Source organism: Hyperolius riggenbachi, chromosome 10 (genome assembly GCF_040937935.1).
Source record: "Hyperolius riggenbachi isolate aHypRig1 chromosome 10, aHypRig1.pri, whole genome shotgun sequence".
Classification (NCBI taxonomy): domain Eukaryota; kingdom Metazoa; phylum Chordata; class Amphibia; order Anura; family Hyperoliidae; genus Hyperolius; species Hyperolius riggenbachi.
This window is the reverse complement of record NC_090655.1, coordinates 41190899-41210361: the sequence shown is the minus strand read 5'-3', so window position 1 is coordinate 41210361 and position 19463 is coordinate 41190899. Positions and strand designations below refer to the sequence as shown.

The window sequence follows — 19463 nt, the reverse complement described above, 5'->3', positions numbered from 1 at the left end:
ATAAACGCAGAGCAGTGGGTAAATGGAATTTGATTTTGTGGCTGACAATCCTGCTTTAAAGGCATTTTATTGAGGTATATATCACGTAGGAGAAAAAAATGAATGGAATTGAGAAAATCAATACTTAAAAGTCCAGCAGTAACATAGACAGACTCTGCCACATTCTCTGTCTCACAGGGGGCTGATGTGAAAAAAGCTTTGAAAACAATACAATTCAATCATAAGGTAGTCTTGTATTCCAGAAGAGTAACAATTCACAGTTGAAACCTTTCAGAAAGAAATATTCCGATTATTATTAATGCCTCTGTGTGACTGACTCTCTTTCAGAAGGCTTGGTGAAGTTTGGTGGAACGGTATGACTGCCCCATCAATTCTGAATCATCACCGTTATTTATTCCGCTTTTCATATTTAATGGTTAACCGAAGCGAATGTCACTTGATGCTTTGCTTGTTGTTCATTTACAATAGGCTGCATGCCTGATAATTAATTGCTGTGTCTACATTTCTGTCTCCAGAGATCTGAGGAATAACTTGATTAGCACCATTGAGCCGGGGGCCTTTTATGGACTTTCTGAACTGAGGCGTCTGTAAGTATTAATTCTGTTTGAATTACTTTGTAGATTGTGTTCACATCGACATTTTTACCACAGGGAGCAGCAATATGTCACCAAGCAATAACAGTAGATCAGCTTCTGGCACTGGGTGTAAACTATTACAGTGATTTTGAGGCATGTGTGGATGTTGTACAATCATTCCTTCTCCTTACAGCATGTTAACCCCCTTTGGCGTTCTGATTCTTTCCGGATTTTAGGGTCTAAAAGTGGTGCAATTTTTTTGCACCCTTTCAGACCCTAAAACCTGGAAAAAATCTTGCTGCCAGGGAGATCTGCAGCAGCCCAGCAATCACTCACCTCCCTGGCTCCAGCGCTGCAGTTAGGCCTCCATCCTCCGGGTGGCGCTGCAACTCTAAAGTGAAATTGCCGGCTGTCGTCATGACACGATCTCACCAGCAGGAAGCAGAGCCCCGCAGGAGAGGGAGAAGAATGCCAGCCGACGTCGGGATCCCCAGGAGGTATGTAGAAACGCTCCCGCTGCGTGCATTGCTCTGCATTCAGCCTCCGGCGGCTACCCCGAGCAGAGGTCGGGCTCACCGCTCTTAGCTGCTGTTTTCCGCCCCAACCCTAGCTCGGGATAACCGCCAAGGAGGTTAAATGCTAAATGGAAATGTGTCCTCAGACCCCACTGAAAACAAAATTTAATTTTATTTTGATGTTTTGATCCCAATTATACTTTTTATTCTGTTAAATAAAACCATAAACAAACATATACTTATTTAAATTGCACAAACATAACAAACATAACAGGCAATTACAGTTAGGTACCACTAGTGTTGGGCGAACACCTGGATGTTCGGGTTCGCGAACGTTCGCCGAACATGGCCGCGATGTTCGGGTGTTCGACCCAAACTCCGAACATAATGGAAGTCAATGGGGAACCGAACTTTCGTGCTTTGTAAAGCCTCCTTACATGCTACATACCCCAAATTTACAGGGTATGTGCACCTTGGGAGTGGTACAAGAGTACCACTTGGGTACAAGAGGAAAAAAAATTAGCAAAAAGAGCTTATAGTTTTTGAGATAATCAATTTTAAAGTTTCAAAGGGAAAACTGTCTTTAAAATGCGGGAAATGTCTGTTTTCTTTGCACAGGTAGCATGCATTTTGCCGCCATGCAGTCATAAATGCAATAAAGATAAGAGGTTTCATAAACAGGGACCGGCAACGCTAACCCAGCAGCAGCACACGTGATGGAACAGAAGAAGGCGCAGGAAGAGGAGGCCACGCTTTCAGACACAACAACCCAGGCCTTGCATGAGGACAAGAAGCGTGCGGATAGCATGCTTTTTGCCGCCATGCAGTCATAAATGTAATAAAGATAAGAGGTTCCATAAACAGGGACCGGAAACGCTAACCCAGCAGCAGCACACGTAATGGAACAGGAGGAGGCGCAGGAGGAGAAGGCCACGCTTTCAGACACAACAACCCAGGCCTTGCATGAGGACAAGAAGTGTGCGGATAGCACGCATTTTGCCGCCATGCAGTCATAGATGTAATAAAGATAAGAGGTTCCATAAACAGGGACCGGCAACGCTAACCCAGCAGCAGCACACGTGATGGAACAGGAGGAGGCGCAGGAGGAGAAGGCCACGTTTTGAGACACAACAACCCAGGCCTTGCATGAGGACAAAAAGCGTGCGGATAGCATGCTTTTTGCCGCCATGCAGTCATAAATGTAATAAAGATAAGAGGTTCCATAAACAGGGACCGGCAACGCTAACCCATCACAGATGGTCATTGTTCATGTTACTTGGTTGGGGTCCAGGAGTGTTGCATAGTCTTTTTCAATCCAGGATTGATTCATTTTAATTTGAGTCAGACGGTCTGCATTTTCTGTGGAGAGGCGGATACGCCGATCTGTGACGAAGCACTGAAACAGCGTTCCGACATAACGCTGGCTGCCGGGCAGGCCAGCACCTCTATTGCGTACATTGCCAGTTCGTGCCAGGTGTCTAGCTTCGATACCCAATAGTTGAAGGGTGCGGATGGATTGTTCAACACAGCTACGCCATCTGACATGTAATCCTTGACCATCTTCTCCAGGCGATCGGTGTTGGAGGTGGATCTGCACGCTTGCTGTTCTGTGGGCTGCTGCATGGGAGTCAGAAAATTTTCCCACTCCAAGGACACTGCCGATACCATTCCCTTTTGGGCACTAGCTGCGGCTTGTGTTGTTTGCTGCCCTCCTGGTCGTCCTGGGTTTGCGGAAGTCAGTCTGTCAGCGTACAACTGGCTAGAGGAGGGGGAGGATGTCAATCTCCTCTCTAAAGTCTCCACAAGGGCCTGCTGGTATTCTTCCATTTTGACCTGTCTGACTCTTTCTTCAAGCAGTTTTGGAACATTGTGTTTGTACCATGGATCCAGAAGGGTATAAACCCAGTAATTGGTGTTGTCCAGAATGCGCACAATGCGTGGGTCGCGTTCAATGCAGTCTAGCATGAATTGAGCCATGTGTGCCAGAGTCCTGCCAGAATCCTCATCATCCTCTTGTGAGCGTTGTGATAGTTGTTGTGATGCATCATAGTCGCCACCTTCTTCCTGGTCTGCTTCTGCTTACCATTCGCGCTGAATTGTGGAAGTCCAACGTGCACCGCTCTGGCCCTCGTCAGTGGTGGCATGAAATTCCTGCTCCAACTCCAGCTGTTCCTCCTCCTCTTCTTCATCATAGCTGCTGGGGCCAGCGTTTCCTGAGGCAGATGGCCTGATGTTGGTACCATCACGCTGATCGTTTTCTCCTTCAGATTCCCCCAGTTGCATCATGACAGCTGTTTCCTTGATTTTCAGCATTGACTTCTTCAGTAAACACAGCAGTGGTATGGTAATGCTGACTGAAGAGTTGTCACTGCTCACAAGCAACATGGATTGCTCAAAATTTTGGAGGACTTGGCAGAGGTCCAACATGTTGGCCCAATCTGATCCACAGAAGCTTGGCAGCTGTCCGGATGCGCCTCAGTACTGCGCCGTCATGTACTGGACCACTGCACTCTTCTGCACGCAAAAGCGGGCTAGCATGTGCAGTGTAGAATTCCAGCGCGTAGGGAGTAGGGACATCACACAGCAAGCGATGGTGGGGGAGATTGAAGCGCTCCTGCATCTTGGCGAGTGCCCCCGAAGCAGTACTGGAATTTCTACAATGTTTGGCCACTCGTCGCACCTTCAACAGAAGATCGGCCACGCCTGGGTATGTCCTCAGGAACCGCTGAACTACTAGGTTCATCACGTGCGCCAGGCAAGGGATGTGTGTCAGCTTAGCCAACCTTAAAGCGCGAATGAGATTACTCCCATTATCACACACAACCATGCCCGGTTTCAGGTCCAGCGGTGCCAGCCACAAATCCGTCTGTTCCTTTATTCCCCTCCAAATTTACTCCCCTGTGTGCTGCATATCCCCAAGGCAGATCAGCTTCAGCAGCGCTTGCTGACGCATGCCAACAGCTGTGCTGCACTGCTTCCACGATCCTACTGCTGCTGGGTTAGCGTTTCCGGATGAGGTACAGCTTTGAGATGCGTTGGAGGAGAAGGAGTCAGAGAGGTAGGTGCTGCTGTTGTTATCCAGTGGGAGGGACGGCGGTGCAGCTGTTTGCGGCGTGGGCAACACCCACGCCGTAGCAGGTGAGGAATCGCTGCCAGGCTCCACAAGGTTCACCCAGTGCGCGGTAAGGGAGATGTATCGACCCTGGCCGAACGCACTCGTCCAGGTGTCAGTGGTGAGGTGAACCTTGCAGGCAACGGCATTCTTCAAGCTTCGGGTTATTTTGCTGACCACGTGCTCATGCAACTCAGGCACTGCAGAGCATGCAAAGTGGTAGCGGCTGGGAACCACGTAACGTGGGATGGCCACTGACATCATGCCCTTGAAGCTGTTTGTCTCCACCACTCGATATGGCAGCATTTCGCAGGCCAGAAGCTTGGCTATGCTGGCTGTTACTGCCATGGCCCGGGGGTCATTTGCTGGCAATTTCCTCTTGCGCTCAAGCATCTCCGAGACAGACAACTGAACCATAGGGCTGCACACTGAACGGCTGTTGGTTGTTGTGTTTGATGACTGGGAGACCTCAAGAGCACTATTCCGGAAAGTGACAGTGTCAGCGTCGTCTGATGTTTGTGAATGTTGTTGTGAACCACGCAATGGCTGGGCTACTGCTGCTGCTGAGGAGGGTCTGGTGGTGAGTCTGGTGACCCCAAGGGAGGCAGTGTTGCTGCTGGTACCCTGTCCTGGCGCCCACAGAGTGGGATGTTTGGATACCATGTGGCGGGTCATGCTGGTGGTGGAGAGGTTGTTAATATGTTTCCCCCTGCTCAGGCGGGTCTTGCACACCTTGCAAATCACCATGATACCATCCTCAGTGCAGTCTTCAAAGAAAGGCCAGACTTTGGAGCACCTGCCTTGCTGGCGATTTCTGTTTGCGCCTCTTTTTTGTCTCACTTGAACTTCCACGCTTGTGGTGCCTGAAATTTCGCGCCGCCTACCTTGTGGCACAAGTCGAACTCGTGCAGCAGTGAGTTCTTCAACAGACTCATCTGTGCTGCTGCTACGACGGCGATGTTCTCCTTCACATACAAAATCTGGGTCTCTGTCAAAATTGTCCATACCCTCCTCCTCCTCTTCCATCTCCTCAAACTCGTCATATGTGATTGTGGGCCGCCGCTGTGGAGTAGAGCTCCCCACAACAACCTCTGCGCAGCACACTCCAATGTCGTCTTCAAGATCTTCTCGGCCGACCTCCTGCAATTGAAACCCCTCCTGCCCAACTTGCTCTGGGATTTGGGTTTCCGAGTCCTCCTCGGACTCGCCTTGCATTTCAGTGCGCGGTGCATTTCCCACAGTCAATGGTTGTGAATCCGGGCACAAAATTTCTGGCAGTTCCATTGACCTTTGAAAGGTGGAAGTTTGTTGGGCTGGGAATAGCTCCTGCGAATACCCCATTGTGTCCTGAGGAAATTCTTCGGACTGGTTATTTGGCAGTTGTGTGCGTGGTGTCGCTGCCGGTTGTGTCTGCTTTGTGCCCACTGGCTCCTTGTAACTGGCTGAGGACTCGGACCTCGTGCGTGATGTGCTGGTGCTGCTTAACCCACTGCTGGACGCTTGAGAGGTCATCCAATTAATTATCTGGTCCTGTTCTTTTGGATTTGTGAGATTTGATTTCCTGGACAACATGGGCGGTATTGGATGGGTTTTCTTCGGTGCTCCACTGTGGCCTGTACGTGAACCGTCAGGGGGAACACCTCTTCCCTTGCCCCTCCCTCTTTCACAGGATTTCTTCTTCATTTCACTTATCCGTAAAAGTACACGCTGACTGGCAGCAGTACAGTGGCAGTACAGAAATGCTATACAGTGGCGGGTGAGCGGTGTACTACTATTCCCAGCAGTGACACAGAGCACAATGCTATACAGGGTGAGCGGTGTACTACTGTTCCCAGCAGACACACAGAGTGGCAGTAAACACAATGCTTTATAGTGTGGCTGAGCGGTGTACTACTATTCCCAGCAGCAACACAGAGCACAATGCTATACAGGGTGAGCGGTGTACTACTGTTCCCAGCAGAGACACAGAGTGGCAGTAAACACAATGCTATATAGTGTGGCTGAGCGGTGTACTACTATTCCCAGCAGCTACACAGATCACAATGCTATACAGGGTGAGCGGTGTACTACTGTTCCCAGCAGAGACACAGAGTGGCAGTAAACACAATGCTATATAGTGTGGCTGAGCGGTGTACTACTATTCCCAGCAGCGACACAGAGCACAATGCTATACAGGGTGAGCGGTGTACTACTGTTCCCAGCAGACACACAGAGTGGCAGTAAACACAATGCTATATAGTGTGGCTGAGCGGTGTACTACTATTCCCAGCAGCGACACAGAGCACAATGCTATACAGGGTGAGCGGTGTACTACTGTTCCCAGCAGACACACAGAGTGGCAGTAAACACAATGCTATATAGTGTGGCTGAGCGGTGTACTACTATTCCCAGCAGCGACACAGAGCACAATGCTATACAGGGTGAGCGGTGTACTACTGTTCCCAGCAGACACACAGAGTGGCAGTAAACACAATGCTATATAGTGTGGCTGAGCGGTGTACTACTATTCCCAGCAGCGACACAGAGCACAATGCTATACAGGGTGAGTGGTGTACTACTGTTCCCAGCAGCGACACAGAGTGGCAGTAAACACAATGCTATATAGTGTGGCTGAGCGGTGTACTACTATTCCCAGCAGCGACACAGAGCACAATGCTATACAGGGTGAGTGGTGAACTACTGTTCCCAGCAGCGACACAGAGTGGCAGTAAACACAATGCTATATAGTGTGGCTGAGTGGTGCACTACTATTCCCAGCAGCGACACAGAGCACAATGCTATACAGGGTGAGCGGTGTACTACTGTTCCCAGCAGACACACAGAGTGGCAGTAAACACAATGCTATATAGTGTGGCTGAGCGGTGTACTACTATTCCCAGCAGCGACACAGAGCACAATGCTATACAGGGTGAGCGGTGTACTACTGTTCCCAGCAGACACACAGAGTGGCAGTAAACACAATGCTATATAGTGTGGCTGAGCGGTGTACTACTATTCCCAGCAGCGACACAGAGCACAATGCTATACAGGGTGAGCGGTGTACTACTGTTCCCAGCAGACACACAGAGTGGCAGTAAACACAATGCTATATAGTGTGGCTGAGCGGTGTACTACTATTCCCAGCAGCGACACAGAGCACAATGCTATACAGGGTGAGCGGTGTACTACTGTTCCCAGCAGACACACAGAGTGGCAGTAAACACAATGCTATATAGTGTGGCTGAGCGGTGTACTACTATTCCCAGCAGCAACACAATGACCGGGGGACCCTGGCTAGCCTGGCTGGAGAGAGAACTACCCTGCCTGCCTACCCAAAGCTAAACCCACAGACAAATGGCGGAGAAATGACGTGGATCGGGTATTTATTTACCCGAACCACGTGACCCGTTCGGCCAATCAGAGCGCGTTCGGGTCCGAACCACGTGACCCGTTCGGCCAATCACAGCGCTAGCCGAACGTTCGGGTAACGTTCGGCCATGCGCTCTTAGTTTGGCCGAACACCATCACCCGAACAGGGTGATGTTCTGCAGAACCCGAACAGTGGCGAACACTGTTCGCCCAACACTAGGTACCACCAGGGGGATGTTAGAGTAAGCACGACCGGGGGATGTTAGGGTAAGGCACCACCACGGTGGGGGGGGGGGGTGCTCATAGGGTTAGGCACCACCAAAGGAGGGTTCTGTGTGAGAGTAGTGAGAGGTTAGGTTATAGTAAATTATCATCAAGTATAAAACATATTTTACTACAGTATATGAATAAAGTAGTACAATAAAGTAAAAGTAAAGTAAACAATATTTTATCATTTTAACTGGTCTTGATTTTAGTAAACATAAAAATAGAGGTTACAATGGGGGATAGTAGAATATCCGTATTATAAATGATAATTTACGTCCTATATTGGCACCCATTTTACTTAATAAGTTTAATACTGGCGCCCTTTTTAACAAGATCCTTTATTATATGCACACCACCAGTGCCTTTTGTCATAAAGTGAAACTTATTTAGTTAATATATTTGTTCTGTTCTACACATCAAATACAAAGCTGCTGGTCTTTTAGTTTTTGGAGTGCATACCAATCGTAAGGACATTTTCATGATTGTGTAATCTGTTGTATTCTGTTCCTACTAGTGCTATTTGATCTCCTGTTCCCACTAGTGCTATTTGATCTTTTTTTCCCCACTAGTGCTATTTGATATTCTGTTCCCACTAGTGCTATTTGATATTCTGTTCCCACTAGTGCTATATAATATTCTGTTCCAGTGCACAGATAAGTTTGTTTTTCCTGTGTACTTTGATACATAGTAGGAACAGTAGCCCTTAGACCCAGGGGTGTAACTAGCCCCCACCGGGCCCCCCTGCAGAATTTCAGAGCGGGCCCCCCCTCGCGGCCATTTTGTGGGGGCTGGAGGGGTGGCAGCATGAGGTGAAAGCCTTGGCCACAGTCGGCGGGGAGAGGGGAAGTTCCCCCCCCCCCTCCCTTACCTCGGGGCTCTCCCCTCTGCGCTCCCCTCCAGCTTAAGTTACAGTGTGGGCGGCGGGCAGATACATACCTTCCGTGCGTTCCACCGCATACTCCTCGCTCTAGCGTCTGACGTCCCTTCCGGAAGTGACGTCAGTTCCGAAAGTGACAACAGACGGTAGAGCGAGGAATATGCGGTGGAACGCACGGAAGGTATGTATCTGCCCGCCGCTGCCCACTGCCCACACTGGTACCTAAGCTGGAGGGGAGCGCAGAGGGGAGAGTCCCAAGGTGAGGGAGAGGGGGGGACTTCCCCTCTCCCCGCCGACTGTGGCCAAGGCTTTCCCCTCATGCTGCCACCCCTTCAGCCCCCACAAAACGGCCCTGAGCGTGCCCCAGGGCCCCCCCGCGGGAGCAGGGGCTGCAGGCCCTATTGTTACGCCAGTGCTTAGACCTCATTGCTGCTCCTTGTTAAGCTGAAGCATACTGGTTAATTTGAAAATACCTATTTTCCCTTCTTATAATAGGTTATGTTTGTTATGGTTATTGTTGTATAGGTTATGGTTAGAGATGGTCAATGAAATGCAAATCTGAATTCATACAAGGTTATGCAAATGTTGTATGCAAATGTGTGCAGCTTGAAAATGGACCAATGAAATTCCACCTTGGGATTTATTTGCTCCATTTTCAAACTACTTGGCTCAAAAAGCTAATTATTTCATTCAGTTAAAATTGAATGAACCAGATTTCACTTCACATTGACATGACTGCTGTGAAGATATAACCCTTAAATTGAAAATAAGAATATGTGACACCAGGAAAGTTTTATATACCATTGCTATTGCACATCCAATTATCTCTTGAGTGTACTTTCAATAAGGCTGCCTTCACACGTGACGTGAAATTTAAAATGCATATCAACACATACAACTAAGTAGTATGTTTCTTCCAGAGTAAAATGAGCGATAAATTACTTTTCGCCTATGTTGCTGTCCCTTACGGTAGGTAGTAGAACTCTGACAGAACCGATAGGTTTTTGACTGGTCCATCTCTTCATGGGAGATTTTCAGTATTTTCTTTATTCTTTACAAAAGCACCCTGACCCCCCCCCCCCCCCCACCACCACCACCACCACCTGTTTGCACACTATTCTGGCGATTGGACTGAGCAATTGCGTTTTACTGAGTGCTTTTGAAAGTAAAGAAAATCCCCATTGAGGAGATAGGCTAGTCCAAAGCCTGTCAAATTTCTACTGCCTTCTTTAAGTGACAGCACCGTAGGAGAAAAATAATGTATGGCTCATTTTACTCCAGGAGAAATGCATTTTTTATGTGTTTTCATGTATTTTAAATTTCGCTATTTTTCATAATAGTGGCTTTTTATGTACTATTTAAAGGTTTAATGTAGGAGAGGGTAGAAATTTGCATTGGCATTTGCCAAGATGGTGCTTACAGTTCTGCACCAAGATCAATAGGTGCCAGGATGTCATTGCCAAGAACCAATGAATTACACCAAGTCAATATGTCCGCAAATCCTTCCTCGCACCTCCTTATTGAATCCTCTGGTACTCATTTATTAATAAAATATTAGAATTTGCCTAAATTGAGCACTTTTGGGCATTTTTGGCTCCAGATCTCTCACGTCTATTGTTTCATCAAGAGAGCACTCTGAGAGGCAACTAGCATGACTGTGTATTTGTAGAGATTATTGCTATTGTAAATTCACAGCGTACATGTGCCGAAGCTGTTTATATGTTCTCCAAGCATTAAACAGTAGACTGAACAGTCATTCATGCTTAATTGTTTGTAGAGCACATTCTGTTCCTGCTTCTGAAATGCTGGGGGCGTAACAAGTGTCCGTGCTAAATCTGTTGATCTATAGGTATTACAATTTACTATTCCCCAGACCACCATGAACTCCTTTTTTCTTTTAAAGTGGAGGACAGCTGTGACACAAATCGCAGTGCAGGCTTATTTATATTATCATTAGATAACTATTCATTGAAGCCATTTATTTCAAGTTTGTAATAACTGTCAAAAAAGAAATTCAAAATCTTGACCACTTAAATGTAATAGTCCTTGTTTACCATTTCATGCTGAGATACTTAAATAATAGCTGAACTAATGGAACTGAAAGCCAATATCCATCTCCTTTTATGCCAGAGACACATATATGCTGCTGAATCAAAGGACTAGCACTGCTGACCTCTTCCACTAGCAAATGCAATCGCTCGTGTTTGCACAAGTTGCTTTGTAATTGCTCCATTTGGCTGTTGGGAACAGAGAATGATCACAATGAGAATTGCTATACATTACCGGCTCCCAGTGCTGGCATCTCTTCCACTTCCTGGTTAGTTTGCTAGTGCCATGACCAGCCAATCACCATGCAGAGACTGAAACCCCATAGTGATTGGCTGGCTGAAAGCAGGGCATAGCACCTGCAAACTAACCAGGAGGTGGAAGAGACGCCAGGACCAGAAGTAGGTGGTCTGCATAATAATGAACAGCACCACCTTCCGGGCCTCCTCCCTGCTATAGTTAGGCCACTGCATAGCAGCTCTTAAAAACAACAGATTTACCATTAACGGATTCTAATATATAACCCCTTATACATATTTACTTGGGATAAGGATGACATCTGGCAGTTCCCATTTTAATAAACAGGTTCCCAGATTCCAGCATTAGTCCACCCACCCAAGCTTATCGTCGCATGCATAGTTATCCCTCCTGAGCTCTGAGGTGGAGATGATCTTCTTGTCTATGAGTGGTCTGTAGAGAAAGTGAGGCTTTGTTGCCCTTTCTGCGTAATGCACCCCAATATTATGGTTTATCTGGGCTGATATTACTGGGGGGGGGGGGGGCAAAGCCCCACATTAGTTGACCCCGAGTTCCCTGAAGAATACCAGCTTGCATGGGGGACAAGAGGCTGAGGGATGATTCATCTATTTGGAAGGTGTGCGCTGCATTATTGCTGTTGGCCAGGATTCAGGTAGTGAATTACCATACTGACATTCAGGCCACATGTCACGCATGTGCTCAGCTGTTTCTTACTTTGTGTATGCCAGTTTTTGACATTTACACCTTTTACTTCGATTTAGTGAGTCTCCCTCCCTATATCCTATGATACATCACTTGTGTGACGATCATTGCACAGCCCCACCTAATCAGCACTTGTTGAGAGGTATTTTAACATGTTGGAGGTCCATCCCTACTGAGCTCTTCCGGCATTTCCTCAGTGTCTTACCTGATGCTGAATCCACCTATAGGAGGGAGAGGTGGTGATTAAAAACAGATCAGTGGTGCACCAATGGACAAAGAAGCAACCTGGGTTAAGATTCAGGGCCAGTCCTCAAGCCCTATTGTGGAAGTCAATAGTAACAAACTGGAGAACCCGGGGCTTTAAAATATTCAATTCCACAAGTCCCACTCAACCAGGAATAATCCAGGAAAATGTAAATGACAGTACCTGCATCCAGTGTACAAAGTTAGAATGTCACCTCCTAAGTGATGGTCCAGTCCCACTCTCACTGTGTGGCAAGGATCTCTGGTGTCAGCAGCTGCAAACCACATTCAAAATCATCTTGTGCGGAAAGCACTGCATCTGTCTGGTGGCTGGATAGTGTAATGATTAAGGGCTCTGCCTCTGACACAGGAGACCAGGGTTCGAATCTTGGCTCTGCCTGTTCAGTAAGCCAGCCCCTATTCAGTAGGAGACCTTAGGCAAGTCTCCCTAACACTGCTACTGCCTATAGAGCACGCCCTAGTGGCTGCAGCTCTGGAGCTTTGAGTCCACCAGGAGAAAAGCGCGATATAAGTGTTTGTCTTTTGTCTTTGTCTTTTTCTTCCACACTAGCCGGCAGTGATGTCAGACCACCTGCGTTCCTAGGCTCTGTCTGAGAACTTCCTGGATACGGGGGCAGAGAAGGAACGCCGCAATAGTGCAGACTGCGCAAAATTTTTATTGCATGCAAATAAACCAAGCAGTTGTCAGTAAGTACATAGTACGCATGCAGTTTGTCAACTACAGACGCACTCTGTAGGGCTGGTTCACACGGATGCTTGGCGGCAGTCAAGGCAGCCGGAAGCCACATCGTCCTGTGACGTCTCGTTCGGGGGCGGCGGTACGTGATCATTTGCTTCCCGTCCCGATCGACGTTTGTCATCCCCGCAAGGGGACATGAAGCTGCGGTGGCTAGGCGACCCTAGATGTCACATGTGGCTTATAGGGCCAACTGAAATGACGTGTTAAATCGGGTTTGGAAAGCCGAGGTTGCACAATCAACTAATTGCCGGTAACCGTGCGATGCTAAATGCTCCCATTCACTTGAATGGGAACGTTTAGGCGACGAGTCCCGAACACTTTGTGAACATTTTCACCACAACGGTGCATTATTCCCGGTTGAGTGGGACTTGTGGAATTTAATATTTGAAAGCGCCGGATTCTCCAGTTTGTTACTATAGGACGGAGAGACTACACACATGGCCCATTTTTTCTAAGTTCCTAAAGGGAAGAGTGTTGATATTATGAAGGCAGAAGTGGCAGAAAATAAGCCTCTGCCTTCCAGCTTAGGTAACAGTAGGCATTGTAGCTGTACAATGTTCGTGTGTCTGCAAAATTGTGGGGCCAGTAGCAATGATATTGGCACTTTGGCAGACACAATAGCTCATATATGCACTTAAAGAGGAATTGTATTGAAAAGAGTGTTAGAAAATTGATTATATTTTTAATATATCACTTAACTTTTTTAGTCATTGTTTGACAAAATCTTAAATAAACTTTTCCTCACCCTGTGTCAGTGTACTGGTTAAAGATGTCATTTTTCGCCATAGGAAACCAGACTTTTAATCCCGGCTAGAGACCGTTATCTATTCAATAGGGAGTCTTGCCCAATGACCCCTGCAGGGTGGCCTACCGAGCACACCACTGGAAAAAAACACTATACAAATGTCAGCATTATTATTACATTCTGAAATGTATCACAGGTGGCACATTGGGACCTCACTGAGACCGATCAGGGGAAACTGGATGCACCAGAGTTCAATTTTCAGCTTCATGGCAAAGGCTCTGAATACTTATGTACAAGTGCTTTCTCAGTTTTTTTTTTTTTTAATTTGCCAAGACCTCAGACTTTTTTTCCATTGTTATTATGTTGTGTGTAGAATTTGGAGGAAAAAATTTATTTAATCCATTTAGGAATAAAGCTTTCACATAAAATGTGGAAAAAGTGATGCGTTGTGAATACTTTCCAGATGCACTGTACATATAGGAATTGTTTCTGATGCTGAAATTGAGTCAGTTCACCTTGCATGAAATTTTTACCAAACAATAGGTGTTGGTGAATTGAGCCCATAGTTTCATTGAATGTAATGCTGGGTACACACGGTGCGTTCACGCACTCGATTCCCCACTCGATTCCAGTCGATTCTCGGCCGCTCGATTATTTCCGTCGTGTCTGATTCGTGTTTCGATGGATCTTTAGGTCGATTTGGCATACTTTACATGAGAATCGACCTAACAATCATCGAAACGTGCTCGGAAATAATTCGAGCGGCCGGGAATCGAGCGGGGCATCGAGTGCGGGAACACACCGTGTGTACCCAGCATAAGAGAAACCTGCAATGAACAGTTTAGAGATATTGGTCAGATCACTAATCTATGTTAATTGTCCAATAACCAGTCGTAAGATATATTATGTATTCGTTTGTTGTGATAACAGCTATCCTTGGGAAGCTTTCAAGCTCTTCATTCACTGGCTATCAAAAGGCATTTTACACTGGTTTATTTTGTTATCTCCTGGAACACTTTTTTTTATTGCAGACCATGCCTAAGTATCAATAGAATTTTTCATTTACCGCTCTATTATAAAAACAGGTTGAAGTGATTACAATTTCGAAACCATCATCTGAGTGCTTTTAGTAAATTTCAGCAGATAACCTATCATTTTATAAGCTCTTGAAATGTTTTTGGGGAACCTTAAGAAATAGGTTGAGTACTGCCTAGATATAAAAACCGACAGATGTATGGAAGCCTGGATAGTATCGTTTTTTGCTGTTATTTATGTGACCTGGATATGGAACAGCTGAGACCTGATGTTTACACATGAGTTATAAAGAGACGGTATGCATAGTATACCTATTACTGCTCACATCCAATGGGGCTAAAATGAAATCCTTGTCCCCTATTCCAAGCTATTTCGGCCAGATTTAGCCAAATCTGCCAAGAGAAACCCGAGATAATAAAACATATACAGCAACAAAAAGATACAGATCTGGTCATATATATGCCTTAAAAGAGTCTGAATCCTAAAAATGTACCTGTTTTTAATAGGCAACCCTCTTTAGCATTAATGGCATTACTTAAACGCTGCATTCCCGCAGCAGAACAAGGCCTTAATCACCCCAAAACCCTTTGGGGGGGGGGGGGTAGGAAACAGAGCTTTGAGCTGTATCTCTGCCTCCAGCCACATCAATCTCTGCGGATCTCCGCCACTCTCAGTGAAAGAAGACTGAGAGGGGCGGTAGGAGGCGGAGATCCACGGGGATTGATGCGAGTAGAGGTGGAGATACTTCAATCACGTCGTAACTTGCCCCAGGGATTTTGGGGTGATTAAGGCCTCGTTTTGCCACGGGAATGCGGCCTTTCAGCTATGGCATTAATGCTGAAGAGGTCTGCCTATTAAAAACAGGTAATTTTTTAGGCTTCAGACTCTTTAAAGAGGACCGTTAGGCTCGTTTCCCACTTCAGTGGATGCAAAATGGACACAGTAAGCATATTAGAGTCTGCCTCTCTGAAACAATCACTGCTCATGTGTCCCCCCACCAGTCGGTCCCATTGTATTAGGCCCAGAGGCTGGCAGGAGAAAGGGGCTCTTTATAGGAAGAAATAGACTAATTATCTCTAGCAACAGGGATAATTTTAATTGGTCCACCATGAACAAATGAGAATTCTCCCTGTTGCTGAAGATTCCCATTGGTCTACTACAGCCCAATGGTGATCCCCATGTTTCTGCCAGCCACAGGGCTGTGTACAGGAACTGAGGGGTGGTGATTAACAGTGGGACACAAGGGCTGTAGCCCACTGGGGTCCTTCTGTAGCCCGGGGCAGATGGTTACCCCATAGGCTATATGGGGGAATGCATCAGCATGGCCCAGGATTATCTCTGGCTGCACAGAAGTGTGGTCCACTTACTGCAATGGATCCCATGGACTGTCAGTGCACGGTCTCCCTTCTGGGTCGCCGAAGTTGTGCATTACTGCACCTGCACTGGCCAAGGCTGTGCACGTCCGACAGAGTGCGACTGCATCCAGGATCGCTCTGCGCACAACATCCTCAGGACCGCATGCGCAGAGAGCTCCTGGCCGCATGCTATAGGACATGCGCAGCCTGGGCCAGCACAGGCGCAGTGATGCCCAACTTTGGCGACCCAGAAGAGGGTGCCAGAGGGCAATTAGAAGCAGCGGAGGAGCAGAATGGAGAACAGGGTGAGTTCATTTAGGTAGCCAGAGAGTGACCATTCAGTGTAGGTAACCAGAGATTTGTCTGGTAGCTTGGGAGCTCGGGATTACCACTAGGGTTGCTTGTTGGATTCCGCGGAATTGAGATTTCCGCGATTCCGGTCGGAAATTGGCAATTCCGTTCCGGTGAGCCAGAATGGAAAAGCTATAGCGCTAATCGGAAATAGCGGAATTTCCATGCGGAATTCTGTCGGAATTTAATCAGAAGCGTGTAAAAGCTGCATTAGCCAATCAAAAGGATCGGAAGGGATAGACCCATCACAGAAGCTTAAAACATGCTGATTTCTGCATTAAAAATGGAATTTCTGCACCAATTAGATTCTTAACAAAAACCAACCACTCCTACGTTAGCAACCAGCTCCTAGCTACCTATCATCAGCGCACCCATTTTGTATATAAGAGAGGTGTGACAGTCACGAAGCTTGTGGGTTTCAGTCTGGTGTTGGAGAGAGGAGAGACAGACCCATATTAGTTCTTATAACATAAAACAATAGTCTTTTTAAAGACTGTATATAAAGCAAGTCTTTTTAAAGACTGTGAGAGAGCATTAGATTGAGTGTGAGCTATTAGTAGTAGTAGCTAGGTGTATTTGTGAGAGAGTGACAGTAGATTGTTTGAGTGATAGATTGTAGTGTAGTGTACCTAGTAGTTGCTGTGTGGAGAGAGGGTTAGACAGAGCCAGCCAGGCCGCATGCTTAGTGTTTGACAGAGTGAGAAAGGTGATTGATTAACTGAGTGTAGTGCAAGTTTTTTTGTTTTTTTTTCGAAGTTCATTTTTTTTTTGTTTTCTTTATGTTGTTTTTTATTTATTTTCTTTATTTCACCTTCTTATTTTCTTATCTGTTTTTTTTTTTTTTTTTAATTTCAAGTTAGGTGGATTTATTTTACTTTGGTTCTGTTGCTCGCACCCCTTCCCCAATAAAGTTTTTGGCCCCAAAACAATGGAGTGAGAGCAGCAGCAATTTCCTGCCACTCCTAAAAGAAAATGTGATGGGGGTGTTGGTGGACCACATCAAGTACGTAATCAGGTTGAGGGTGGCACCAGCAGCAGGAAGTGTTCTGCCCTGATCAGAGATGTCTTCCCTGTGTACGCACACAGGAAAATTTTGAGCAGCAGGCGAACAGAGTTGTTGATTATTTCGATCAGGAACCCTCTACCCAGTGTGAGGAACTTGAAGCTAGTGGCAGCAGCACCAGTAGTGGCTAGGTTCCTCATGACCAGAACCCGACCGCAGCTGCTTCTCTTGACGAAGATTCTGGCTACCTGAAAGTGAGGGGGGAGGAAGAGGCTTACCTGGTGTGTGTGTGTGTGGGGGGGGGGGGAGAGGGATCTTCTGTCTATTTGGGAGGGAGGTAGCCAGAAGCTGTCTTTTTTACATAAAAAAATTATTTGGGTACTATGGGAAAGTATGGGAGGTTAGGGGTTAATTTTAAATGTAAGTGTAGGTCTTTTTTTATTAAAAAAAAAAAAAAAAGTATGTAGGTGTAATTTTACTATTTGGGCACAAGATGTCCTGGCGCAATATTTGCTATTAGCGTACGAGAACAGGAAGTAATGAGTGGACGTATTACTTCCTTAGTTACAATTAACGCAGGCGTCTCATTGATGCTGGCGATTATTGACACGGGAACTTAGATCAATGAAAGCAAACATCGTTCCCATTTTATCGATCTCCCCTGTAACGGGTGGTGATGAGTAACCGCAAGGAAGCACACAATGGCCATCCTCCACAGTAGACAACTACCTATGTCCCTGGGACTTCACATGACTTTTCCCACGCCGTAGGTATAATGCACAAGGTGCAGTAAGTGGTTAACGAAATCCTACAATAAACTCGCAGTGTTTTACATTATGGAATTCCTGGGAGCACAGAAAGGGTTAACCTTCAGGTTTTACATAGTAGCACAGAACAAAGGCACAACGTGGCGCAGGTGACAACACAGATTTACACCTGCTGATTACTTGCTGATATCAGCTAATTATACAGGCTGATCTCTCTAAACACACACAGTGAATCTGTCAGCAATTATATACAGTATGTGTTTTCCTTATCTGCTTTGCAAGAGTTTAGGTTCGCTTTAACCTCCTTGCCGGTTATCCCGAGCTCAGCTCGGGGTAACCTGCGCAGGAGGATATCTCAGGCCCCGCTGGGCCGATTTGCATAATTTTTTTTTTGTTACAAGCAGCTAGCACTTTGCTAGCTGCTTGTAACTTCCGATCGCCGCCGCTCGCCGCCGATCCGCCGCAATCCGCCGCGCCGAGTCGCTCCCCCCCGCCCCAGAGCCCTGCGCTGCCTGGCCAATCAGTGCCAGGCAGCGTTGAGGGGCGGATCGGGATTCCCTATGACGTCCCGACGTCCATGACGTCGGTGACGTCATCCCACCCCGTCGCCATGGCGACCGGGGAAGCCCTGCAGGAAATCCCATTCTCAACGGGATTCCCTGCATACTCTGATCGCCGAAGGCGATCGGAGTGGGTGGGGGGATGCCGCCGCTTAGCGGCTATCATGTAGCGAGCCTTTGGCTCGCTACATGATTTAAAAAAAAAAAATTAAAAAAATGTGCGGCGCTGCCTCCTTGCCGGATTTTTTAGACCGGCAAGGAGGTTAATGTTCTGCCATGGGTCGTTATGGGACCTCCTGAAGTAGGAGGTACCAATAAATTAAAAACAATTTAAAAAGGCAAATACGCTTTGAACTTAACTCCTGAAGAAAAAAAATTCCAGTAAAGCTATAAAACTTAGTAAGTTGAAAACGTATTTCATAGGCATACCACCCACTTCCTCAGGATAAAATGAGTGTTCCAGTGGTAATCTGGACACGCATAGTGGCCTGGACAGGCCAGAGAGCCTCCAGTGAATAAATATAGCAGCCTCCATATCACCCTCACCACAGAAGTTTTCAATTTTCTGTGTACTATTTGTGGTTTTTTTTTTCTTTTCATTTTTGTATACAAATAACTATTTTTCTTATCACGCTTGTCATATTTCATTATCCCTAATTGAATGCAATTTACTGTGCTTTATGTAGACATTGGAGATGAAATTTCAAATTAATATGTACATTTTTTGAATTAATCTTTTGATTGCTTTACCAGCAAGGCTTCTTGTTCTTAAAATAATAGAAGAAAAACATACCTGCGAAATAAAATGCCAGATGCAAATGAAAATTCATAATGAAGAAATTACATTACAGGAAAAAGCAAGTTTCACTTGAGCAGTCTTTTAGGAAATTGAAAAGCTCATTGTAGTGCACCTGTTGGTGTAAATTAATAATTATATTAAAATG

General features: G+C 46.3%; 1 protein-coding gene across 8 annotated transcripts in view; it reads left to right on the top strand.

The window, feature by feature from the left end:
• The window catches only part of ADGRA1 (adhesion G protein-coupled receptor A1), a 1508265-nt gene that overhangs the window by 333098 nt on the left and 1155704 nt on the right, over nt 1-19463 (top strand). For all 8 annotated transcript variants that reach the window (XR_011024437.1, XR_011024435.1, XR_011024438.1 and 5 more), the window contains one exon: nt 516-587. Coding sequence is in view for 2 of the 8 variants with exons in the window: in XM_068257544.1 (XP_068113645.1) it covers nt 516-587 (72 nt within the window). In the remaining 6 variants the exon portion in view is untranslated. The remainder of the gene's footprint in view (nt 1-515; nt 588-19463) is intronic.